The sequence below is a fragment of the Mesoplodon densirostris genome, chromosome 4, assembly GCF_025265405.1.
Source record: "Mesoplodon densirostris isolate mMesDen1 chromosome 4, mMesDen1 primary haplotype, whole genome shotgun sequence".
Taxonomy (NCBI): Eukaryota; Metazoa; Chordata; class Mammalia; order Artiodactyla; family Ziphiidae; genus Mesoplodon; species Mesoplodon densirostris.
In genome coordinates, this window is record NC_082664.1 from 168848132 (window position 1) to 168876077 (window position 27946).

General features: G+C 35.5%; 1 protein-coding gene across 1 annotated transcript in view; it reads left to right on the forward strand.

The window, feature by feature from the left end:
* The window catches only part of MALRD1 (MAM and LDL receptor class A domain containing 1), a 625167-nt gene that overhangs the window by 163857 nt on the left and 433364 nt on the right, over nucleotides 1-27946 (forward strand). The window contains exons 16-19 of the mRNA XM_060096153.1: nucleotides 8998-9150; nucleotides 10040-10145; nucleotides 10625-10992; nucleotides 14587-14999. Of these exons, the coding sequence (XP_059952136.1) occupies nucleotides 8998-9150; nucleotides 10040-10145; nucleotides 10625-10992; nucleotides 14587-14999 (1040 nt within the window). The remainder of the gene's footprint in view (nucleotides 1-8997; nucleotides 9151-10039; nucleotides 10146-10624; nucleotides 10993-14586; nucleotides 15000-27946) is intronic.

Here is a 27946-nt window from a genome sequence, read left to right on the forward strand (position 1 = left end):
TAGAGTGGAAAGTTACTAAATGAATATTTTGTATTATGTATTTGTGTATCACATATAGATCAATTTGCACCTTATATACACATCTAGACACACATATATATTTTCTTTGTTCTTTATTTCATAATAAACAATTTGACATCAGGAAAAATAACTTTTCCCTATTCCACAATATTATATAATTCTACCAGAGCATTATGCACCCATAATTACTCTACAAATATTTTAATACAGTAGTCCCCCTTTATCAGCAGTTTCACTTTCTGTGGTTTCAGTTACCTGTGGTCAACTGCAGTCTGAAAGTATTAAATGGATAATTCCAGAAATAAACAATTCATAAGTTTTGAATTGCACACTGTTCTGAACAGCATGATGAAATCTCCCACTGTCCTGCCATGGACGTGAACCATCCCTTTGTTCACTGTATTCCACCCTTTAGTCACTTAGTATCATCTCAATTATCTGGTCAACTGTCATGGTATTACAGCGCTTTTGTTCAACTAACTCTTATTTGACTTAATGATGGCCCCAAAACACAAGAGTAGTACTTCTGGCAATCTGAATGATGCCAAAGAGAAGCTGTAAATTGTTTCCTTTAAGTGAAAAGGTGAAAGTTCTTGACTTAATAAGGAAGGAAAAAAAGTGTATGCAGATATGCTAAGATCTATAGTAAGAATGAATCTTCTATCTGTGAAACTGTGAAGAAGGAAAAAAATTAGTTCTAGCTTACTGTTGCATCTCAAACTACAAAAGTCATGGCCACAATGCATGATAAGTGCTTAGCTAAGATGGAAAGGCATTAAATTTGTACAGTAAGATATGTTGAGAGAGAGACCATATTCACATAACTTTATTACAGTATATTGTTATAATTCTTCTATATAGTTATTTTTCTTCCTGTGCCTAACTGATAAACTTTATCTTCGGTATGTATGTGTAGCACAAAACATAGTAAGTATATGTAGGGTTTGGTACTCTCTGCTGGTTTCAGGCAGCCACTGGGGGTCTTGGAACGTATCCCCCATGGATAAGGGGGGACTACTGTATATACTATTATTATATAAAATTTGTTCTAACGTACTATTTTAAAAAATGGAAATTAAAAATCTAGAACTTCTGTTTCCAGTTATGGTGGATTGAGTAATTCGGGACACCCTCTAACTGAGAACAACTAGAAAATCTATACAAAATTATTTTTAAAAAATCTACTTGAATTCATTGAAGATGTAAAAAGGAAGGGACAAATTAAGTGACCAAGTAAGAATAAAGACCTTGATATCTGAACCTGGTATTTAACACAACTTTCATATGCCAACATGGAACAAGTAGTTGAGATTCTGAGTATAGCACTTTGGAAATCTTATAGCACTTGGAAATTGGAGTCCAAGCTTAGTATAAATATGGATTGGTATACTCCACAGAATTTTATCTGTAATGCCTAAAAGTCTGCATCCAAGAGATCTGTGTGAACTGGAAGTTATTGTTCCTCACAGGGTCTCAAACCCAGCCCCAAATACTCTCAATCCCTGAAGTTAGTTTGATGTAATCCTCAAATATTATTTACTCTATGTGCCTGCAGAAACAAACATAAATCTTACTGAAGGACGATAACATCTTAGGCCCCAAATTATTTTACTTTTTGTTATATACATTGTCAAGCACTTAGACACAAAAGAGATGAGGCCACAGGAAAGAAAATAAAGTACAACAGTTAAAACTGAAACCAAAGAAAAAGCCCTCCAGGTAAAGCAGTTATATCCTTCATTCCCACATGCACTCACTTCCTTTCTTACACAGTTTAAACTCCATGGTCTAATCTTGTAATGACTGCCATACACTGACCTTTAACTGCCATGGCGTCTTCTGGTATATCATAGTCACTAAAGCACAAACTGTTTAAATGTGGCTTTCAACCCTCTCAGAGCCAGAATCTGCACAGCGGAATGTGGCTGGAGAAGAAAACAAAACAGTGTTATCTGTTCTTACTTTAAATAGATGTTCACTACCCTAGATGGAATCTCAAACTCCCTAGGAATCACATTATGTTTCCCCACTCCATTCCCTCTGCCCCTCCCCCTCTTCTCAATGAATAACACTTTTCTCCTGTCTTCTCCAACATCTGTCTTACTTCCCTTTCCCTAGCTTGAGCTGATGCTTTTACAACCTACTTCACTGAGAAAATAGGAAAACCCAGAAAAGGACTTTCATGAGATCCAGTATCCCTTCTACCCACCTTAAACTCTTTTCTCCTTTACTCTGGATAACATGCTCCTTCTAAGGGTCAACTCTTTCTCTTGTAAGTAGAATCCATCTCTGTTTGCCTGTTCAACAACCTTGCTCCAGCGATTTTCCCTGTCTACCAGATCTTTTCTATCAGCATAAAAACATGTTTTTATTTCTCACGTCTTAAAATCTTCTCTTGATCCCACTTCCTCCTCAGCTACCACATCATTTTTTCCCCTTTACAAAGTATAAACCTCAAAAGAATTAATTGTACTTTACTGTCTTCAACTTTTCTGATTTCTTTTTATCAATCGGGGCCTTGCTGTCACTATTCAAAATAAACTGTTCTCATCAAAGTTAGCAGTGATCTAGATTCAGTGGTCTATTCTTATTGTTCATCTGACCCATCAACAGCACTTGACAGAGATAATATTACCCACTTCCTTAAAACATTTACTTGCCTTGGATTCCATGACACTAGGAACCACTCTTCTGATTTTTCTCCTACTTTTATGCTTTATTCTTGCCACTCTGATTATTTTCTGATTTATATCTCCAGCCTGGACTTCTGATCTGAACTCCAGACTTGTATATCCAGCTCTCTACTTGACATGATCTCTTGAATACCTAATAGGAATCTCAACTCTAGTATTTCCAAAACTATAGTATTTCCTCTTCCTCCCCTTACCCCAAACCTGCTTATTCACAGTCTTCTCCACTTCATAAAATGGTACCTCCATTGTTTCAGGTCAAAGGCTTTGAGATCATATTGATTCATTTCTCTTTCTCACACTCCATATCTGATGTCAGTTAATCCTATCATGTCTACCTTCAAAATACATCCAGAACGCCTTACTCATCCTTATTTTCATTTGAGCCACTCTGGCCCGGACCATTATCAGGTCTGGATTTTTGTACTATCTTCCTGCTTCTTTTCTTGCCCACCCCACCCACTCTGTCTTTTCTGAATACTGGAGCCACCGTGATCAGGTTAAGTCAGGTTTTGTCATTTCTCTCCTTAAAACATTTCAATTTTTCTGCAATCTGACTCAAAATTAAAGCCGAAAAATTAAAGTAACCTCTGTGATTTTATCTCCATGAGGACAGATTTTTTTTTCTGATTTCTTCCGCTCCCCCCCGCTGCTTTTTTTCACTGCTGTGTTCTTAGGCTCTATACCTGTGCCAAACATATAGCTTGTACTCAGTAAATGTTTGTCAGATGAATGAATGACTACATGGTAGTTATTATGCTATTACAATTGCCTATTTGCTTATAAATTTCCCATGCTAGATTTTAAGCTTCTTAATGGTGGGTACTATACGTATAAAGTTTAATGTAGTTTGTGTTGACAGCTGTGAAGGGTCTGAAACTTTACCCTACTTATAAGCTAACAAGTTATCTGCCATAGTTTTATGGATGTCAGGAGGGGTGAGACTCCTGGGTCAGAGACAAAGGACTTTATTACTAATAGTATAACAAACAGCATAATAAGCATCATGTTTGCCTTGTTTCCTCTTGCTTTCTGAGTCCCAGGGCAGCACAGAGGGGCCCAGGTGGATGTACATATAAAGTGGGTTGGCGTTACAGTTAAGAAAGCCTGAGCTTATGGAATCCAAATCTTTTATAGTGGGATTCAAACAAATTTGTCTGACCTTTGCTTTAGAGGGAAACATTATCTTTATTATATTATATTGGATAAGAACTTGCCTTCTGGTAGACAGAATCACTATCTCTATTCTTCATGATTATTTGCTGTTTAAACATCCTTGAAAAGATGTTTGGAACAAATAGACAGTTAATGACTCAGCTTATAACACATGCAGAAATATGAGAGACCTATGGGGAATTGTCTTCCAACAGTGTCTTTATTGGTCAGATCACAGGAGACCCTGAAAATCATATGTAGAATAATGTAATTAATCATTCTTATTTCAAATGCAGTAATTTTGAATGCCAAATGTTATTTAGTTATTTATGCTTTAGTATTCTTTAAAATATTTCATTATTGCTATTTATTTTTATAGACTTTTTAAATTTCATGGTACTTTTGCAAATATTCCCTTACTATTATATGTTTTAAATAACTAATGAATATTAACTATTGATGAAGTCTAGAGTTCAGTTACTTCAACCTTATTGTAATTCCAAACATATGATCATTTGAATGAATGGAAAAGCCTGAAGCTCAAAGCCATATAATTAGTAGAGAACATGTTTTAAAATAGGATATATAGTATTAATGCATTTGACGTTTGTAGTAACCTCTGCTTAATCAAACAAAGTACAACCTCAGTGAACTGAAGCCAACATAGTGGAATACTCAATTAACTTTTGTCCTTCATGGAACTTTTAGGAAGGTCAAAAGGCTAGAGAAAAAAAAAAAGCTTAAAATAAACAGGGAGAGCCAATCTAGTGGACTTTTATATAGCTTAGAATCTGCTTCCAGAGCATGTCCCGTGGTTATGCATGTTTAGATTTTATATGATCTTGCATTAAAAACACATAGTACATCCCTGGCATATAAGAATTGTCCAAAAATTGTTAGATATAATTATTATTACTTTTTAAACCACTAGAAACAGTATAATTTTTTTAAGAGCACAGGCTTTGACATCAAAGTTCTGGGAAGGAATTGTGTGAGCAATAATGAGCCCTGAGAAATTATATGTTACTCTTCTTTCAGCCTTATGTTTCCCAGCTCTAAAATGGGGACAATATTCGTATGTATATTTCAGGAGGAATAAGTAAGATAACATACGTATTGAATGCATGTCTTCCACACTGCATCTGTGCCTTTGCTGGTTCTCTGTAATCCACAGTGGTAGGCTCCAGTTTTCCAACTTTTTACAATTACCACCTGCATGTTTCTCCATTTTTTCCCCCTAAACTTGGGCATTTTTTGGCGGTGTGGCTAAGACCAAAGGGAGTTTGAAGTTCAACCACATGATGTGCCAGGACATATTCCCTCCTATAAATGTTGTGTTTTCTTTAGAGCACTTATATTAATTAGCAGTTAACTATTAAGACTTTTTAAGAGTAGTTTCAGGTTCACAGAAAAATTGAGAAAAACGCACTAAGTTTTCTCATATACCCCACACCCCCAGGCATCCATAGCATCCTCCATTATCATCTCCCACCAGCCTGGGACACTTTTTACAATTGATGAACCTACACTGATACATCATAATCACTCAAAGTCAATTGTTTACATTAGGGTTCACCCTTGGTGTTGTACTTTCTATAGGTTTGGACAAATGTATAATGACAACTATCATTATGGCCTCATATAGAGTCTTTTCACATAAAAAATCCTTTGTGCTCCACCTCATCCTCCTTCCCCTCACCCTCAGCTGCTGGCAACCACTGACTTTTTTATTATCTTTATAGCTTTGTGTTTTCCATAATTTCAAATAGTTGGAATCATACAATATGTAGCCTTTTTAGATTGGCCACTTAGTACTATGCATTTAAGGTTGCTCCATGTCTTTTCATGGCTTGATAGCTCACTTTTTTTAACACTGAATAATATTTCACTGTCTGGATGTACCACAGTTTATTCATCCATTCACCAACAGAAGGACACCTTCGTTGCTTCCAAGTTTTGTCAATTGTGAATAAGGCGGCTCTAAACATCCGTGTGCAGAGTTTTGTATGGACATAAGTTTTCAACTCCTTTGGGTGAATACCAATAAGTACTCTTCTATACATTTTTAAGTCTTTATGTGAGGCCCAAATTGTCAGCCAGATTTCACCTTTGTATACTTCATGTTTATTCCTTACACATGAACCTCGGTAGGAATCATCCCAAACCATCAAAGAAGTTCTAAAACAGTGAATCTGAAATGAGACAGCATCTGATTCTGTTGTTTTCCCCCCACAAGTTTTCTTGGCTCTTACAGAAATTCATCTTCTTTCCCTCAGTGAAAAGCTCTAAAAATGACAGGGATAGTGTGGGTGATGGACCTATTTGTTAGTCTACCAAATACCCCCTAGCACCCTTTCCCCAGGGACAGAGACTATAATTATGCTGACATAACTAGTAGAAGCCACAGGGTAATTCTACTCAAAAAATTAAAAGCTGCTAGAGTTACTAGCCTTTCTATCCATAGCCATAGAATAGACAAGCATAATTTTTGGAAATTCTGTGTCAGTAGACAACCTGTTTTGAATGTAACAGCCCCTAGCACAAAGCTTGGTACACAGTAAACCTCGAATAAATGGTAACTGCAGTTGTTATTGCAAAATGTCGATTCTGATGATGATGATGATAATTGAGAAAGTCCATAATGTTGCTCTAGAAAACAGCGAAAAATCCTTCAACCTCAATTATTAAAACTTACCCAGGATATTGTATTTCTAAGTAAAAGATTACATATTTTTCAAAAAACTGTTCTAATGAGGTGTATATTTGATTCCTGGCTAACAAGAAGGTTAATTTCATCTGATTATTACATCTCTGATTAATCAAGGTGAGGTTTTAAATGTGTACAGAAATCTAAATATATAGGAACAAAGTATACTAGAAAGGCACATTTGAATTTTAACAGCATAATCATCTCTTAAAAATCAGTATTTTTGAAGAGCCTTATCTAAGAGAACTACAGAATTGCTGCAATAGTTTCTTAAATTTTACTACTATTTGAATATTCATTTATTTCCACAGCAGTATCTCCTGAGATAGCAGATGATAAGTTTCCCTTTCCAGGGATCTATGTGGGATAGATATATAGTAACAATAACTTGTCTTCTTTCTCTATTTGCATAACAAAAACTCCTGGATCCTATTTTTTTGGATTGTCTGAAATAGGAATCAAAAGTATTTGCTTTCCCTGGGATTGAAATAGCATCTACATACTGGAATCTATATATATTTATGGGTTATTTATATTTATAGAGATGGCTGTGAAAATACAAAGAGTTAAATATTCTTAGTATTTATTCCTAACTTATCATTATTGTTTTTCACTTTTGAGTAGCATTTAATTTTGCTTCACCACAGATTTCTAAACTTGAGAAATCTTTATTCTAGGTATAGCAGTAGTCTGTCCATTTTGCTGATTTCTGTTTGTCTCTATTGAAATATAGTTATCTCTTATTAAAGTTGATGCAACATTCTTAAAGTATTTATTTTAAAATGTATTCATACATTCTCATTGACTTTTGGTAAAATTTGAAAGTATTCTGCTGGCCATATTTTGGACCAGGAGACCTAATAGAAAACAAATATTTTTTGAGATCACATATTTCCTAGAAACTTAAAAAAAATCAGTAGGGTTTATGATGTTACTACTCAACTCACATTCCTCCCCACGTGGAAGGAAGCATTTTCAAAATTAAGCATGTTTTATCATTAGGTAAAAATGCCTTTACAGTTTAACATTTTTAAATCTCACTGAGTGATTTACTTTATACTTTTATCTTCTAACTTTATTGTTTACTTCCTAAGTTATTTTTTTAAGGGAAGATCTATATAGTTTATTACTATATCCTTGGATAAAAATATCCAATGGCCAAGGATCCCAGTGTAGTAATCATCAATGGGGGCAAATCTTATTTTGCACTGGAGTCTGTAGTAACACCTGAATATCCACAGTAAGCAAATTCAGATTATGCCTTTTTGGTTTATCCCTTTTCCAATCTAATGACAATTAAAAGTTATTGTCGGCTTCCCTGGTGGCACAGTGGTTGAGAGTCCGCCTGCCGATGCAGGGGATACGGGTTCGTGCCCCGGTCCGGGAAGATCCCACATGCCGCGGAGCGGCTAGGCCCGTGAGCCATGGCCTCTGAGCCTGCGTGTCTGGAGCCTGTGCTCCGCAACGGGAGAGGCCACAACAGTGAGAGGCCCGCGTACCACAAAAAAAAAAAAAAAAAAAAAGTTATTGTCAACAGTTGCAGAAAGAATATTAGACTAGGAGTTAGAATATTTGGATTTCAATCAGTCTCTACAACTTTCTAACTGTATGACCTTGGTTAAGTTAAAAACTTCCCTAAACCTTTATTTCTTCCTCTGTAAGGCAGCAATAATAATACCTTCTCCCAAGAGCTATTGTAAAAGTTAGATTTATATAAAGCCTTCAGTACAGGGTCTCTTACATTAGGTGTTCACCACATATTAGCTATAATTTGACACTGCTATTATTATAACTTCCCATTCTTTCCCTTTCTCTCTCTTTTCTTCTTTTCCTCCTCCAGAATGTCTTTGTGTAACTTAACTATTTCTCTTCATATTACTTGAAAAATAGGTCAAATTATTCTGCCTTCTGCCAGTTAGGTGATGTATTCAGTGCTTTGAGAAATAGTAAGCTCTACAAAAATTAGAGGTGAACATTCATATTAAATATAATGGATCTGAATTTTCCAAACATTAAATTTTTTAGAAGTAGCTTTTCATGGTTTAGTGTAAAATACTCTGTAGGAAAAATGAAGTCTTCCAGATGATGTAATAGCAGCAGAGAAACTAACATGAGTGTCAGAATAAATTAGGCAGACCTTGGCAATTCTATAAGCAATGTGGCTGAATGATGCTGTTTATTAGAAAGAATATTTGGAAAATATTCTTAAATTGATAATTTTGCCTTATCAATTTCCATTATGAAAATCACAATTCTGAGTTTTTGGGAGGATCAGATAGGATCCTTTTTTTCATCAACTGTGGCTTTAATGTACTTAGGGAGGAGTAACAAGGTGATTTCCAAGGGTAGAAGGGTTGTCTACCCTTCTTAAAGTGTGTGATCACCTGGGAGAGCCAACCTAAAAGCTACATTTTTGTTCTTCAGTTTCTGAATGTGACTTTGAAGAAAATAGCTGTGGTTGGTTTGAAGCAGCTAGTGAGGATGATTTTGACTGGACCTGGAGCTCTAGAAGTAACCTCTCTGCTGATTTTGAGCGACAGGCTCCACCTTGGGATCACACTCACAACACATCTCAAGGTAAGAAGCATGCACAGTGTCTCTGTACCTACAGACTTTCCCCAGCTTATGGTGGTTTGGCCTAATGATTTGTCAACTTTATGATGGTGTGAAAGGAGATACGTGTTCAGTAGAAACTGTGCTTCACCTTTTGAATTTTGACCTTTCCCCGGGCTAGCAATATACTTGTGACACTCTCTCCTGATGCTGGGCAGAGGCAGAGCCACTGCTCCCGGTCAGCCACGCAGTCACCATGGTGGACAGTTGATACACTGACAACCGTTCTGTTTTTCATTTTCAGTACAGCATTCAATAAATTACATGAGATATTCAACACTTTAGTATAAAATAGGCTCTGAGATGATTTTGCCCAACTGTGGGCTAATGTAAGTTTTCTGAGCTTGGTTAAGGTAGGCTCGGCTAAGCTGTGATGTTCAGTAGGTCAGGTGTATTAAATGCGTTTTGGACTTTGATATTTTCCATTTACGATGGGTTTATCAGATGTAACTTCATCTTAAGTCAAGGAAGATCTGTAGTTCAGTTTACCTTTGCTCGGATCTGAGAAGAGAAAGAGAAGCAGTAAAGTTCTGTGTTACTACAACAAATAGTAGGATAGTTGAATATTGTCGATTATATTTATGTTGTCAACATAGAACCACTCCTTTATGGGTTTTGGAGATAGAATATAGATATATTTTTTGGCTGAATTAACTGAAATTCCCAGTTGTTTTTGGCATAATTTTGACCTAGCTCTAGATAATAGTTTAATATTTATAAGAGTAAGTTTGACTAACAGTCACTTTGATTGATTTTTAATTGCTGTATAGTCTTCAGTGTAGGGTTTACAGACAGATGTCTCATTTTAGAATTTAGTAGGTTAAACTTATGGTTTCTTTTTGTATCCCAATAGGGCACTTTATGTTCATTCTGAAGAAAAGCAACAGCTTATCACAAATTGCTAAACTCCAGAGCCCAACTTTCGGCCAGACAGGACCTGGATGCACACTTTCTTTCTGGTAAATAGTAAAAACAATGGTCAACTACTCTAGCAGCCTGGCAGTTCCAGGCATACTCCTGCATTTACTAGATATTGTAATTTGTCCTGTAATCTGGCTTTGCTTTAAAAATAGCTATTGCATTAGATCCACACAATTAGCATTTTACTTAGAAGCACATTATCAGTATTTGTTGTGTTCTTTCTTAAGATGAAAGGGACTCTCCCTCCAACAATGGATTATAATTTAATTAACACTGCTTCCTGTGTTTTGGACTAAACTCCTTGAGAAAGGTTCATGGGGTCCTGAGAGCCAGAATATGCACCTCGGCAGATAAGCTCTTGCAAACAGGTGGCCACAATTACTGCAATAATAAATAAAGGCATCTATTATTATAACTCATTTTTAATTGACTGTTAACTGAGTGGAAGAGTCTAAAAGTTAAATATTTATATCTATTCCATAAATCATTTCCATTTCTTTTGTTTGTTCTCTTTCAGGTTTTATAACTATGGCCTATCAGTGGGAGCAGCTGAGTTACAGCTACACATGGAAAATCCCAGTGACTCCACAGTTCTCTGGAGAGTATTATATAACCAGGGCAACCAGTGGTCACAGGCAACTGTTCAGCTTGGACGCCTTACTCAGCCCTTCCATTTGTCACTACATAAAGTCAGCCTTGGTGTTTATGATGGGGTCTCGGCTATTGATGATGTCAGATTTGAAAATTGTATTCTTCCACCCCCTTCGAAGAGCTGCAAAGGCCCAGATCATTTCTGGTGTCTACACACTAAGTCTTGCATAAAAAAGCTTCAGTTATGTGATCTGGTGGATGATTGTGGTGATAGTACTGATGAGGTCAACTGTGGTAAGTACTTTTCTTTCTGGTCCCTCTTACTCATTTTGATGGTGGGGATCTTGGATGGTTCACTGTTTTCTAGTCAGTCAAGACAAAGGCCCTAAGCATTGTTCCAAAATCAATGAATGTTATGTGTGATTAGTTAATTAGTCAAGCCATCAGTATTTATTATGTATATTTATGAATTGGATACTAGAGATATAGTGATGAGCACAGTTATACAGAGTCCCTGACCTCAGGGAGCTTACAGTCCAATTGAGGAGATAGATATTCACATATTTAAAAAATAAATGTAAAATGACAGTTTTGACAGGAGTTTCATATGGGGGTGCTATGGCTTTCTATAATTATGGCATTGGACTTTCTAAAGGTGGTGACTTAGCTGAGATCTGAAAAATAGTAAGTAAATACAGGTATGCAAAGCCCTGATAGATGACTGCATGACAGCTGCATGATACCCAGTATGGCTGGAGTAAGGCAATAAGGAGAAACAGGATGCCACATAAGGATGGAGATGGAGGCCAGATTAGCAGATCTTTGTGGACCGTCTTAAGGAAGTTTTCCCTCATCTGAAGGTTTTTAAGAAGGAAGGTAATATAATAAAATTGGCAGATTTTAAAATGTCACTGTGGATACAGTGTAATGAATGGATTAGAGGAGAGTAGATTCAGGAGATTTACTAGGAGGCCATTGGCAGTAGTTCCCCTGAGAGGGGTTGGCAGCCTGTATCAGAGTGACAAGTGGTGGAGATGGATGGACTAAAGTTAGAGGAGGGATATTTAGTTGGGACGTTTAAAAATCTTCTGGCTATAGGGAGCAGAGTGAGGTGTCAAAGATAAGCCCCGAGCTTCTGGTTTAAATTACCAAAAAGTTTATCTTACCTGATGATTATGTATATCTTGCAATTTAATAAACATGGTTCCTGGTAGTGCCTAGTGCATTTGCTCCTGAGAATGAGTCAGAGGCTAAGAGACGTTTTTCTTTTTTAATTACCAACATCAGTCAGAGAAAGTTTGCATCTTTCTTTACCAAGAAATAGCAACAATTCTTTAAATTCAAGTTATGTGCCTATTAAATTGGGAGCCTTACCATAAACCAAAGTAAAGCCATCAAATGCTTGGTACATCATAGGAAACATTACATTGAGAAATTTCCATATAAATCATTGTAGAGAGTTTTGCACACACGTGGTGTTTAATACAGTCAGGCACATTAAAGTCAGAATTACCATGCAGCTCGTTACACAGCTAATACCTTTCGTGCATATAAATAAAATTGATGATTTCGACAATGGCTGTTATAAGAAGTGTTGCTTGTCCTAAAGGTAATTTATTTTTGCAAATTTAGAAATCCTTTTCATCTTTTTCACGCACTTCACATCCCACTTCTTAAAAAACGTTGATCTGTTACTGAAAATAAGCAAATTATCCTTCAAACTTCTCAGCATTAACTGAGTAGAATGGGATTATCAGAATACTTCTTGTGACTAAGTATCAATGAAAGGAAATAGTAGTGACTGTCAGTTTCTCTCGCAGCCTTCCATCTAGACATAGTAATTTTTTTTAAATGGAGACTTCCTTTTTACTTTTTTTTTTTTTTTGGCTGCGCCATGCGGCATGCAAAATCTCATTTACCCGACCAGGGATCGAACCACACCCCCTGAAGTGGAAGTGCATAGTCTTAACCACTGGACCACCAGGGAAGTCCCTAGACATAGTAACAGAATGCGTTGGACATCCAGAAATTAATGCTCTATTTTCTAAAGTATGTTTAGAACGTGGTCTTTCATTTAAGGGTGGAGCCACGTGCCTTCCCTTTTGAAATAAAGATTAAGCATGCAGTCAGTATGAAGACAGGTAATGTAAAAATCTGTTGGCTTTAGTGCCAGTTTTATGTCAAAAACCTCAGTAGCTTTACATCCCCCTTCCTCTGCACAACCCAAGACTGACACCTGCAGGGGACCTGTGGGGTCTAGTTCACGTCCCAGCTGCGTTGATTAGTCACAAGTGAGGAAACATCAAAAGAAAGCTTATCTCCCATTTGCCATTTACTCACTTGATTCCCTTCATTAGGTCTAAGCTCCTGTTCTGTGATTTTCAGAGACAGATGATTTGTTCTTGCCTGGCTGCATTTATTCACATATCCTTTTATTTATTGTTTCAGAATATTTGTTCACTTTGGCTCCAAGTGCCGTTATAAGATGAATGGTTAAAGGCCAGCTGACGTTTTTCTTTCAAAAATATTAACTTACGTAAATGAAGCTAAAATGTGGAACTCCTCCTTGATTTTAAATTCTGTCCCTTCTGCCCAAATACTGTCAAATGTATTTGTATACATTTGTATACAAATACAGTATTTGTATATTCTATCCCATTTATTCTAAACAAGTACTTGGTGTCGACAAAATCATCACATCTTGAAAAATGCATACATTCATATATCCTACAAATGTAGATAGAGTATTCAGTTGATAAGGGACTGGTCAATTCTTTAAAAGTGCTTTGAATTCTTCTACTGACCGAAGGGAGTTAGAAGTTTAAAAGCACCAGCTCAAAGGAGCCACAATCCAGTGAGAAGAAAAGATTACCACTGAGGAGACACAGCTAAGAACTGGCAAAATAGGCATAATCATAAGCATAAATAGAGATAGAGAGAGGGGTGAGAGGTTTAGGGCACGTTGGTAAATTGGTGCATGCCAAGGGGAAAGGCAGTTGGGGACGAACAGGAAGTTATTTTAATCTGGGAAGAGTGAAGCTTGAAAGATAGAGAAGTTTAGATTTAAACTGAGATTAAATGAGTCAATATTAAAGGATTCTCAATAGAGAAAAAAAGGATAAACTACCATTTAAAGATGGTCATTCTTTTACAAGTGTGGAAGGATGCTTGAAACTGGGGCAAGATGGAACCAGAGAAAAGAATTTGATTTCAAAGTGAGGTCTGGAAAATACCTGCAACAGAATCATCTTGGGTGCTTGTTAAAAATATGGATTCTTGGGCTTCACTCCATACCTAACATAGTAGTATTTGTGCAGGACTTTACCATGGAGTAAGCAATTTTACCATGCACCCCAAGGGATGCTGAAAGATAGAGATCTGTTATGACTCTTGTTAGCCCTGCATGTTAGAATCACCAAGTGAGCTAGTAAAGTATCCTGATGTTTGGCTACACCATTTGAACTAACTAAATCAACATGTCTGGAGGTGAATTCTGAGCTTTAATTTTTTTTTTTTAATGTTCACTGGTGATTGGAACATTCAACTAAAGTTGAAATCCACTGAGCCAGAAGTTTGTTGCAGCAAGCCAGCCATGGGGTAGTGATCATTTGCATAGGGTTATGGTAATAACAGTGGGCAAGGGATGGGTAGAAAAGGCATCTGGGAAATAATGGCCAAAGTAATTCCACCTTCTGGCTATAAAATATTATTATTTGATGTATTATCTAGGATTTAGTTACTCTTTTGAACATTTTGCTTTAATGTTGCATTAAAAAAATTAAAGTGGTTTACCTTGGCAGGAGCAAAGTATCAACAATTGATAGTATTCCCATTCATAGTTATTTTTGTCCTTGATTATTTTTTGATTTTATTTCATGCCAATTTCAGTACCTGAACTTCAATGTGACTTTGAAAATGGAATTTGTAACTGGGAACAAGATACAGAAGATGATTTTGATTGGACCTGGAACCAGGGTCCAACGTCAACACTTAATACAGGGCCGATGAAGGATAATACTTTGGGCACAGCTAAAGGACACTATCTCTACATAGAATCTTCTGAACCACAGGTTTTCCAACACCGAGCTGCTTTACTCAGCCCGATCATTAATGCCACTGATGTAGAGGGCTGCACCTTCCGCTTTTATTACCACATGTTCGGAAAGCACATTTACGAGCTGGCCATCTACCAGCGAATCTGGAGCAACACAAGAGGACAGCTGCTATGGCAGATATTTGGGAATCAAGGCAACATTTGGATAAGGAAACACCTCAACATTTTCAGCAGGAGGCCTTTTCAGGTATGAATAATGGGCTTCACAAGGTGTATTGGAAATGATTCAGGATGTCTAAGGAATATGGAAGATCACTATATTCTTGAATTAAAAGTAAGTGAAATTTGATCAGTTACTTTGACACACATTTGTCGTTTAATTAAGGGTGTACCAAAGCTCGTTAGGTTGCTTTCCTCCTTGACTACCCACAGTAATGTGTGATTAAAGTCGCTAAAGCTGGACACATGGCATTGGACACAGCTGCAGGTTCCTCCAGTTTTAAGTAATTGTTGTGCTGAAATAAAAAACTTGGAGGGAAAGAGTTTCACGCAATCTTTTGTCTTCTGCAAAAAGTTCAGACTCTAAAATTTGTTATTTTGAATTTATCATCTGACTTTTTCACATTTTCGTAGGTAAGCAAAAAACATCCAGGAAGAGTGCAGGCTTTGTTGGAAAAGCTATTCTGGGGCAGAACCAGAGTCAGAATCTAGGTTTCGTACTCCTGGTGGAATATTCTTTACTCTAAATCTTACCTACCTTCTCCTGAAAGTCAGACTTGCAATAGAAAATTCAAATGCTTATGTGGCTTTTACAGCTTTGTGAAGGACTTTTGCATTATCTATTTGATTCAGCAATTCCTTGAAGTGGGTAAGTCAGAGATCCTTTTTGCTAATTTTATAGATATAAAGGAAAAACTCAGGTTGTTGTTTATCCCTGGCCAAATAGATGGTAAGCAGGAAAACAAGGACTTGGACCAGAATCCACAAGTGTCTAGTTAATTCATGTTCTTTCTGCTTCCAATATATCATACAGCCTGTAACATGTAGGAGCATTGAGTATTGTTTTCTCCTTTTGGCCAAATAGATCTACATATGATATATTGGAAGAAACTTCTTACTTTTACTGGCTAAACTTTTTTTTTTTTTTTTTTTTTTTTTGCATATACCAAACTTCTCAGTTACCCTAATTGAAAGCACTGTCTTTATCTGAATGTCTCGAGTTAACAGTTTTGTAGCCAAGAACTTAGCTCCAGGCCAGCTGGTACATCAATGCCATCATAGAGGTACATTGTACGTGCTCAGTAGAGAACACATTGGGATTGGTGATTTGTCCAGATAGACATAAGCTGAAATCATGAGAACTAATCTGCCATGTGCAGGGTGATATCTTGCAGTTCAGCCACAATGGTAAGATGCATGTAATCGTGTGAAATGAAATTGAAGAGGGATCTTTGACTTTTATTTAATAATGGCTTATCCACTTCAAATTAATTCTTAGTCTAATCAGGTCAATTGTAATTTGAGCTTAACTAGTATTTAATGGATAAACTCTACTTATGATATTTAGTCAAGCATTGGTTTCCAGAAGAAAATCAGCTTGACACGGGAACAGCTTCAGAGTCAGTTGACCATGGAACTAACCAAGGAATCCTTTGGTTGTGAATCTAAAACATAAATATTGAGGTTTGAAACCCATCCTGGCTTACACAGAATGCTCTATTTGATTTTATCCAAGGGTTCTTTTTTTAAAATGAATTTTAGGCATGAAAAGATGAAATCAGAGATTGTGCATGCTGTGTAGATGATTTGTTTAAGATAGTAAGGACTGGGTCCAATTTAAGCAACAGGATGTGTTTGTTCATTGGGTAATGGATATACATAGCTTCTGTTCCAGTGAGCAAGAGCAGCAACAACCAACATTTTCATTAACTGTGATACTGCAGGTGAAATTACCTGGTATCATGCCCAGCAGATAACAGGTACTCATTAAATATTTCTTTAAAAGAAAAAATCAAAGATTTTTCAGGATCATTCATTTAAAATGAAATACATAGGATAGGACCAGATTGTACATGCAGGTATAGGAACTATTTGGCTTATTAATGTCAGTGGAAATAATCAGCCACTGCTTTTATGTGTGGCATGGTCAGCAAGTCATTGCATATAAAACTTCAGGTCAAACTTCTAATTTTTATTATGAGCTTTATTGAGATATAATTGATATATTATAAACTATATATATTGAAAGTTTTGAAACCATCACCAAAATCAAGATAATTCAAATATAAATGTACTGCATTTCTAAAACTTTCCTGATATCCCTTCATAATACCTCCTTCTGGCCCTCACTTCCATCCCTGATAACCACTGAACTTCCTCTCAGTATACATTAACGTACACTTCCCAAACTGTTATGCTATAAGTGAAATAGTACAGTACTTTTTAGTACATGTACTTTTTTCTGATGTATTTCATTCAGTGTAATTATTTTGAGATTCATTCTTATTACAGAATATATCAATACTTCATTTTCTATTTCTGAATAGTATTGCATTATATGGATACAGCACAGCTTCTCCATTTACCTATTGATCAGAATATGGGTTGCTTGTAGTTTGGGCTATTATACATAAATCTGCTGTGAATATTTGTGTGTAAGTGTTTATATGAACATCTGCTTTCATTTCTCTTGGGTAAATACCCAGGAGTGGAATGGCTGGATCATAAAGAAGGAGTATGTTTAACTTTTTAAGAAACTCTTCCACTGTTTTTCAAAGTATACCATTTTTTTAACATCTTTATTAGAGTATAATTGCTTTACAATGGCGTGTTAGTTTCTGCTTTATAACAAAGTGAATCTGTTATACATATACATATGTCCCCATATCTCTTCCCTCTTGCATCTCCCTCCCTCCCACCCTCCCTATCCCACCCCTCTAGGTGGTCACAACAAAGTATACCATTTTTGATTCCCAGCAAAATATGAGAGTTCCAGTTCCTCCACATCCTAGTTAATACTTGTTATTGTCAGTCTTCTTAATTTTAACCATTCCAAGTATACAGTGGTTATCTCATTGTGGTATTGATTGCATTGACCTCAGCATTAATTATGTTGAACGTATTTTTATGTGCTTATTTGCCAAACAAATGTCTAGTTTCAATTGTCTGTTAAAATATTTTGCCCTCTCTTTTTTTTTTTTTTTTTTTGGCATTACGTGGGCCTCTCACTGCTGTGGCCTCTCCCATTGCGGAGCACAGGGTCCGGACGTGCAGGCCCAGCGGCCATGGCTCACGGGCCCAGCCACTCCACGGCATGTGGGATCTTCCCGGACCGGGGCACGAACCTGTGTCCCCTGCATCGGCAGGCAGACTCTCAACCACTGTGCCACCAGGGAAGCCCTGCCCTCTTTTTAGATTGGGTTTTTTTGTTTTCTTATTATTGACTTGTGAGCTTTTAAAATATTTTCAGGATGCAAGCCTTTTATCAGTTACAAACGAATTACAAGTATTTTCTCCTAGTTTGTAGCTTGTCCTTTCATTCTTTTAAAAGATTTTTTTGAAGAGCATATTCTTTTGAATTTTGGTGAAGTCCAACTTACCAATATGTTATCCTATGTATCAAGCTTTTGGGTTGTATCTAAGAAAGCTTTAACTAACTCAGAGTCCCCAGAACTTTCTCCTCCTCTCTCTCCTCTCCTTTAGAAACATCAATTACACATAAATTAAGCTGCTCGAAGTTGTCACACATTAACAAAATGAAGACTAAAAGTTATACAGTCATCTCAATCTTGCAGATAGAGCATTTGACAAAATTCAGCAATTTTTTTCTTATTAAAAATTTCTCAACAAATTAGGTACAGAAGGAATATACTTCAACATAATAAATATGGTAGGTCCACAGATAACATTAACTCAGTCATGAAAAGCTGAAAGCTTTTCTTCTAAAATCAGAAACAAGACAATGAGAGGCTCACTCTCACCATTTCTATCCAAGGTAGTAGTGGAAGTCCTAGCCAGAGCAAATAGGCAATAAAAATAAATAAAGTGCATCCAAATCAGGAAGGAAGTAGTAAAACTGTCTGTGTTTGCAGATGACATGATCTTGTATATAGAAACCTCTAAACACTCCACCAAAGAACTTTTAGAACTAATCAAAGAATTTAATATAGTTGTATGATAGTAAATCAACATACAAAAATTAGTTTCACTTCTATGCAAACAGTGAATGATCTGAAAACAAAATGAAGAAAACAATCCCATTTACAATATCACCAAAAAGAATAAGATATTTAGGAATAAATTTAACCAAAGAGGTGAAAGATCTGTACACTGAGAACTATAAGACATTATTGAAAGAATTTGTAAGACTAGTAAATTGATAGATGTCCTATTTTCATGATTTGGAAGCATTAATATTGTTAAAATATTCATACTACCCAAAGGAATCTATAGATTCAGTGCAATCTCTCTTGACATTCATTTTTTATAGAATTAGGAAAACAATCCTAAAATTTGTAGAGAATCCCAAAAGACCGTGAATAGTCAAAGCAATCTTCAGAAAGAGGAACAAAGCTGGAGTCATCACTGTTCCTGATTTGAAACTGTAGTACACAGTACTTATATTCAAAACATTTCTGGCATAAAAACATACACATAGAGAACCCAGAATAGAGAACCTAGAAGTGGACCCAAACATATAGTCAACTAATCCTTTTTAAGGGTTCCAGAAATACATGGGGAAAGGATAGTCTCTCTTTAGTAAATGGTACTGGGAAACCTGAAAAATATATTATCTTGAATGTTTTGATTTTCAAATTCAATATGTAACAACTCAAAGATTAATAATTCCAGTGATTCCTTGAGTAAACTGTTTTTCCAATAAGATCACAATTTAGTAAACTAATAATTTTGACTCTCCAAATGCTACCCTGGTGGTCTGAAAAATGTGTTTATGTGCCATGGAGAATGATAGATTGATTCTAAAAGGCTAATTTTCAAAATATATGAATGTTGTGAAATTGTACCTATTTTCCCTACATGTTTCCTAAATATATTTTAGAGGACAATTCCAGATTTTCATAATACAGAAAAAAAAATTATGCTGTAATAGCCTTATGTAGGAGAATAATGACATGCAAGCTACCTAAATGTCCATTGACAGATGAATGAATAAAGAAGATGGGAGATATATATATATATATATATATATATATATATATATATATATATATATATATATAATGGAATATTAGCCATAAAAAAGAATGAAATAATGCTATTTGCAGCAACATAGATGGACCTAGAAGTTATCATAGTAAGTGAAGTAAGCCAGAGGGATACAAATATATGATACTGCTTATATGTGGTATCTAAAAAAGGAAGATACAAATGAACTTATATACAAAACAGAAATAGACCCACAGACATAGAAAACAAACTTATGGTTACCAAAGGGGAAGGGGGGGTAAATTAGGAATTGGGATTAACATATGCACACTACTATATGTAAAATAGATAACTAACAAGGACCTACTGTATAACACAGGAAACTATACCCAATATTTTATAATAACCTATAAGGGAAAAGAATCTGGAAAAGAATATATATATACATATTTATATGTATAACTGAATTACTTTGCTGTACACCTGAAACTAACATAACATTGCAAATCAGCTATACTTCAATTAAAAAAAAAAGACTTCCTTCAGTTTTTTAAAACATTATTTAGAATTTCTTAGAACTAACTCCCTGTTAATTCATTTCCCCAGCATGCATTTTGGATAGGAGACATCTCTCTTTTTTCTGAGTTTATACCATCAGCAGGAAATTTCCATGAAAAATCAATACATCAGAACTTGTTAATAGAGCACCCTATTTGCACGGTCATATTCGCATGTCAGCAAGGAAAAATATTTGAGCCATGCTCAGTTGTAGAGGTTGCTGAATGAACATGAGAAAGAAGGGACACTTTATTACAACTATTTTGAAGCAAACTCAGATGATAGCTTCTAAAGAGGTTTCAACTCTTATAATACTGATCATTCTCCTGCCCTGTTGAAAGGACAATTTCTAACAAAGGGAACACAATGAGATTCTTCATCATTTCAGCTCTCACCTACATATCACATTTTTACTTACACTTAAATGAGGGTCTAGGTACATATGAGAAGTAACTGTTTCACACAAATACCTATTATCTGATGTTTTCAGCAGCCTTTATTGGTGGTGCACCATAGCAGAATCATAAAATACTCCATTTTGAATTATTTAACAATAAAATCAGCTCAAGCACTTTCTCACTGAGTATTTGACCGAGTTGTACTCTTGAACCTCCAATATTAAGAATTTATTACTTCATGGGGTTTTTCCATCCTACCTTTGGACACGCTGACAGAAAATATTTTCTTATTCAGAATTGAAATCTGTCTCCCTTTTGCTTTTCTCTTGGAGGATTGAGTTTCTTGGCATGGATTCAGTATCAGCAGCAGTCACTGATAAGTATTGCAAAAAACCTTGTTTAATGCAACTTATTAATTCTTTGGCACCACAGGAACCAGTATTTACAAGTTTCTGCTTACTTTTTCCTGACATGACCTCGTTTTCTGAAGTATATCTTTGTGTATGAGGTGGGCCCAAGGAGAGAGGACATGGGCTTTCAAAGAAAATATTCTTTGGCCAGACCTCTTCATGCCACAGAACTTTCTGAGTAAATCTGAAAGAATTGTGTAGTGTTCTGGTAACATCCTTCAGTAATAAAGAAAAAGATTTTTCCCCGATGGATTTTGTGAGAAGATTTAAAAAATCTTATTCATAATCATAATTTACTTTTTCATATGTGGGATATATCTTTAAATCCTAGGTGATGCATCATTTTTCAGTACTTCTAGGGAAAATGTTTCATAAGTTATGTTGCAAATAAAATAGGACCATATTTAATAATGTTAAGTTGATCCCATAAAGTATAAATTATTTATGCAGCCTCATGTAACATTTTTCTTCCAAGTGTGTAGAGTTTGCTAGAATTTGCATTGAAAGGTTTTGAATAGAATTTGCTGGCTTGAAGCCTGTGTAAGCAACACTCATAGATCTGTTGCTTACTGAACAGCATACTAAATCTTATTTTACAGTCTTAAGTTTCTCATGGGCTATGTTCTTCCACTGAATTCAAATATAACCACAGCTTTGTGTGTCAGCTCTTCATCACATCCTGATACAAAGCGATGAGCTTGGTTTCTGGTGTGAAGAATGTGTGAGTAGAGAAGGGAAGAAAAGTTTAGGTAGAGAGTATTACAAGAATGCAAGGTTCAGAAAGCAAGTCTACTTTCTTAATAAATCCATTATTTAAATCCTACTCATTATGACTTATGTAATACTAAATGGCATCTAATATTTTTGACCCCCCAAAATTACAGTAGAATATTAATATGGGTCATTAAACATTGGAAATACACTTTATATATATTATTAATATATATTATATATTATGGGTCATTTAGAAAGCGATAGAAATTAATACATGCTATAGTAGTATCCAAAATATTTATATAATCCATGCTGAAAAGAAACAGAGAAAGAGAAAGACAGACTTGGGTTATTGGGTTTAACTTTTTAAAATTGCTGATTGGTTGTTAAAAAAAAAGAGTTAGAAAAATAGTAATTATGAATGTTTTAATTCCAGTGTATCTTATCCCTTTTCAGTCTATGGCCTATTTGAAACTTCATGTAACTATGCTTTGGTTTGTTTTTGTCTCTGGTTTGGTTTCTTTTTGTCCATGGTGTTGCATATATGAGCCACTTGGGTCCTTTCTACTCATGCATACTTCCAATTCCAAATCCTTTTACCCTCCCTTCTGGCTAGAGCAGTAAAATGGAGTGAGAAAACATAGACGCAGTGTGTGTGTGTGTGGGGGGGGGGGTCGCCGTGTCTGATTTTGCAAGTTTTGCCATAGCGAGGCTGTACGGCTGAGGGGCTCTGAATAGGGTTGAAATTTCAGTTGTGAGGTTTATTTGCCATTTTGGAATTTGCGCAAAAGTGCTGGCTATGCTAACAGCTGCCATGCTGGTCTCTTTTCGAAAAAGTTTTAAACTACACTTGTGCGAAGCTGCAATATGAGGAAAAGTGCATTAGATTATCAGGGCAGAATTATTTTGCTAAAAACTATTCTCTAGGTAGCATACTGGATATGTGTCTTCTTATTCAGACAGTGTCTCTGTATTAATCTGGATAAACAAAAGCAATAGTTTATTCCCCTCTGATGTATCGTTCACCCTCTAGGAATAAACTCTATGAAATGTCTTTCAAACATGTTTTTCTCTGCTGATACAAACTTATTTTAATCATGTGTAACATTTCAAATTTGCCTTTTCTTTGCAAGTGTTTCTTTTTTTTTATTTTTTTTTAACCATATAACATTGAACCAAATAGTTTTGCTTGCTTATATTAATGACACATGATTTTGGCTTTTATCTTCAGTAGAAAATCAATGTGTCAGTGTTGGCCAAGAAAAAGGTATGGGACCTCTTCGTAATTCTTTGTCATGTGATTGCTTTATCTTGATTTATGCCTTTAAACTTTTTCGCATTCAGCAGAAAATATTGTGTCGCTATCTGTGAGAGCAAAGTGATATATACCAATTTATGCTGAGTGCAGCCTCCTTCCAGAATTGTTTATAGAATGTATCAACTCACAACAGATTAGGGACGCAATGCCTTCTTCTTTCTTAAACATGTCAGGTTGATGATTTTGGTTCAACCCAAATTTTTATATTAAAATTTTTAGTAAAGTGTTCCTTTATAAGATAAAAGGAGATTGTAGGTGATTATTATTCTAGTGCTTCCCAGAATTTCGCTGTCTGAAAAGAAACTAAGTGTTCTTGGTCTTCGCAAAGTTACCCCCTCTTTTATCAGGCTTGCCATTTGGAACTGCTCTAGGACGTGTATGGAAATTATTTTTCAAAACAGCATTGTCAACCATGGCCAAACTGAAATCTGATTATAAACTTTTGAAAGCTAATTTCTTGAAATAGAATTCAAGAAATCATCTTCCAAGTAACTTTTTTTTTTACCCAAACACCCATTCTGGTTTGCTTTGTCATGTCATTATTTGTGTTGGAAACACAGTATTTCACTGTTACCATCTTGAACTTTTTATTGAACTTAGAAATGATTAGGCCCATTTTACCCTTGTGTAGAAGGTGTTCTTTACATTTTATGATATAAAGCCTTCTGCAAGGGGAGAAAAAAAAACACATGAATAAATGTAATTCTTAAAAATGTTTAAGGTTAAAGATGTTTACTGATCCCTGAACCAGTCTCCAGGAGGATTAAGGGTGGAGAATGAAGATGGAGAAAAATTGTAAAAATGGTGAAAAATAGAAGTTAGTCCCCATAATCCCAAACTTATGATCTATTGGGGAATTCTGTGAAGTACCTAAAGCCTTTACACTGAATGTCTGACAAAGGACTTTTTTCTTCCCAATTTCTCTGTGAGTTGCTACCTATGGAAATTTTATTTGCATTTGGAAACTTGGAAATTTTCAGGACATTTGAGAGGTTTGTAGAGACTACTTTATGAAACTTGAAATGAGGACTATTCTGGAAAATCTGGAATGTGTGTCCTTGTAGATAAATACATCCTTATCAGGTATAGGCTATTTGCACACTTCTGTGTCTCCATACACATATGTATATGGGCAAATGCATATAAATATATTTTCTATTATTAGCAGGATTACTATGGTTTTCATTTGTATGTATCATAACTATGATCATCCTTTTAACTGCAGGGCCCCGATTATTGCTTCAATCAGTACAGAGCAGTCCTTCACCCACTGTGTTCCTGGCTGTAACTTCATCTTAATTATAACACAGTCAAAATCAATTAAAATATACTAGGAAGTGTCAAAAAAGCTAGGGAGCACCCAGGCTCTATCTTAGGATAAGGCTGTATTTTTCTTTATCAAATACGTTGTGTAACTACTTGTTTTGATCTCCAGGACTCTATTGCCCCTCCTACGTTGTTGTTCCTGACTTTCAGATCTTTGATTTGATTACATTTTAAGATTTATTTTTGCTACTTTCTTGGCTTCTCTGCTCTCATAGGTAGTGACAGCTTCCTCTATAACTCTTGGCATTATCTTTGCTCAGATAAGTGCTAATGATCGAGGTAGGTGTATTACGTGTCATTCTATCTAAGTCAACTTTATGCATTTGGAACTACAATTCCTAGTGTTATTCTTACATTGCAAATTATAGTGCTATACTGCTGCCACAATTTATGCAGTGTTGGAGAACTTTACATCGACTTGGAACTACTATTTGGTGTAAAATATGAGTTAATTTTAGTTTGCATTTTCAGTAGCTCAGATTTAAGTGGTATTTTTGGTACAATAAGTTTAACTTTTACTCTGTTATAAAGTGAATTCAAGCTATTGAAGAAGATGCAATATGGACTTTAGAGTAAAATTGCTTAAGTTCAAATCCTGGCTCTGTCATTTATTAGCTGTGTAGCCTTAGGAAAACTATGTAACCTCTCTGTGCCATAGTTTCTTCACCTGTAATCGGGTATAATACTAGTACTACCTTGTATAGTTTTTTTTGAAGATTACATATATTAATATATACATATATAAGACACTTAGAAAAGTGCTAGGCATACAGTAATTACTCATGTTAGCAATAACAACAGCTTTAATGTAATAATAATAAATATAATAGGAGTTATTAAGTTTAAAAATAAAAATTGAAGTGTGTCACTGAACTAGAGTAACATTATATGATCTTTTTCTCCTTTCTAAATGGTTGAGGAGATAAAAGCCTTTTCCTCTATCTTTGTGCCTAATTCTTCTAAATAAATAAAGGCATTTCTCCCCTCATGGTAACCAGTGCAGACTACCTGCTCTTTCTCTCTCTTTTTGTTTAACCTGTTCTTTCTCTTATCTTTTAATATAATGATAGAAAGTCAAGGTAAAAATAGTATTGAATAATAGTTATGGGGGTCATAATGACAGAGTCTACTGAAATTTAAAGGATAATAAAGGAGTATTATGAAGCACTTTCTGCCAGTAAGTTGGACTACTTAGATGAAATGAACACAAATTACCAAAACTGACTCAGGAAGAAATAGGAAACTCAAAGAGCCCTGTCTCAGTTAAAGAAATTTAATATACATTTAAAGCTTCACGCAAGGAAAACTCCAGGCACAGATATATTCACTGGTTAATTATATCAAAGTCTTTCAAAAAATAAAAATTAAAAAAAAGAGGAGGAAACATTTCCCGAGGCCAGTATTATCCTCATACCAAAATCAGAAATGTCACAAGAGAAGACAATGACAGATCAGTATCTGTTATGAACTTGGATTTGACATTCTTAACACAATTTTAGCAAATTAATTTCACCAATATTAACAAAATGATAATATATCGTGACCAAATGGGATTTATCTCAGTAATGCTTCCTTGGGTTCCATTTCATTAATTAGCTTTAGCAAAAAGTGACTCCTTTCAGGACTTTCCCAGCCTCTCTAGGTGTGACATTTTCATGGTTCCAACTGGTGTCTGTTCTAATAATTATGGCCTTATCTTTGCCTTTCATGCCTCTAGCTTGACTTGCATTATGGCGGTTAATCCAGATTTATCCTCTGGATCAGTAGTTTCCACCTGCATCAAAGTAGGTCTTTTTCTCTCCCTCTCAATATTGCCTACATTTTTTTGCCCTCACATAACAAAAAAAAAAAAAAAAAAAAACCAGCTTTTGTCTGTAGTCCCCACATGTCATTCACTTTGTTGTAAATATCTAGATCCAACCTTTATTTTAGTTTTTTGATTAAGTTTATTACTTAAGGTGTATAATACAAACTGCTTATTATAGCCATATGTATATGCAAAATAAGAAGGATAAAATGTAAATAATTCTGATAATTTTCAAAAAAATATTGGCATGATATTCTCAAGATGATGGTGTCCTGTAGAATAAAATTTTTCATGCGTAAATTAATTAATTTTCATTAAATAGTTGTTAATAACTGTACAGAAAAGTTTAAGCATTTACATTAAGGTTAGGATCAGGAAATTGAGCTTGATATCTACTATTACTTAATAATACTATGCATATTTAATAATATTAATACTATTTTAACTTTATATTAAACATTGTTATTTATTTTTTAAATTTTTATTGGGGTATAGTTGATGTACAATGTTGTGTTAATTTCAGGTGTACAGCAAAGTGAATCTATTACACATATACATATATCCACTCTTTTTAAAATTCTTTTCCTATATAGGCCATTACTAATAAGGACCTACTGTATAGCATAGGGAACTCTACTCAATACTCTGTAACAGATCCAACCTTTATAGTCACTATTCACAAAATGTCCTGACATACTCCCAGGACTGCTACTGCCCACTGACAGAAGGTCTGCGTATATTCAGTCCAAAGGTGGTGTCATCTGTGGATGCTGCCAAGGTGTAGGATGCTGAGCATCTTGATCAGTCTGACTCTGAAGGACTGTCCCAGTTCCTGGGCTCCCTGTTGGGCTGGCTGATGCCTCTCTTGTGACTGTGTCACAGCTCAACTGCTCCCTCCACTCGATCCTTCCTCTCTGACTCCCCTCCAGCTGTTGGTTCCACGTGAGTTCCCCAGGAAAATTTCTGTACCCAAATCTCTCTCTCATATCTGTTTTAAAGGGAATCTGCCCTGAGACCTATTTCCATGAATTCTGGCCATAACCCTAATTAGTCATAGAAGCCCAAAGCCAAATCATGGAGCTTCTCCATTTCTACCAAAGCTTTACCCATGTAGATATAAAACAAAATAATTAACCATGGCTAATATTAACTTAACATTCTATGTGCCAGGTGCTGTGTTTTGTATATTATCTTTTTATAATCTCCCCAGAACACTAAGAGGAGGGTTCTGTTCTTTCCTGGAGAGAATAGCATTGTTCAGTAAAATGTAAACATTAGGAGAAGTAGGGTGAAGGACATAAGGGGACTTTTTGTGTTATTTTTACATCTTTTCTGTAAGTCTAAAATGAGGTCAAAATAAAGGAATTTGAAGACATTGAGTAGTAGAACCAGGTTTTTAAGATTGCAGTGTGGCTCCAGAGTTCAAGTTCTTAAATACTAGCATAAATTGCCTTTAAAGCAAGTCCTCTTGGACTCAAACCAGAGCAAAGTGACATG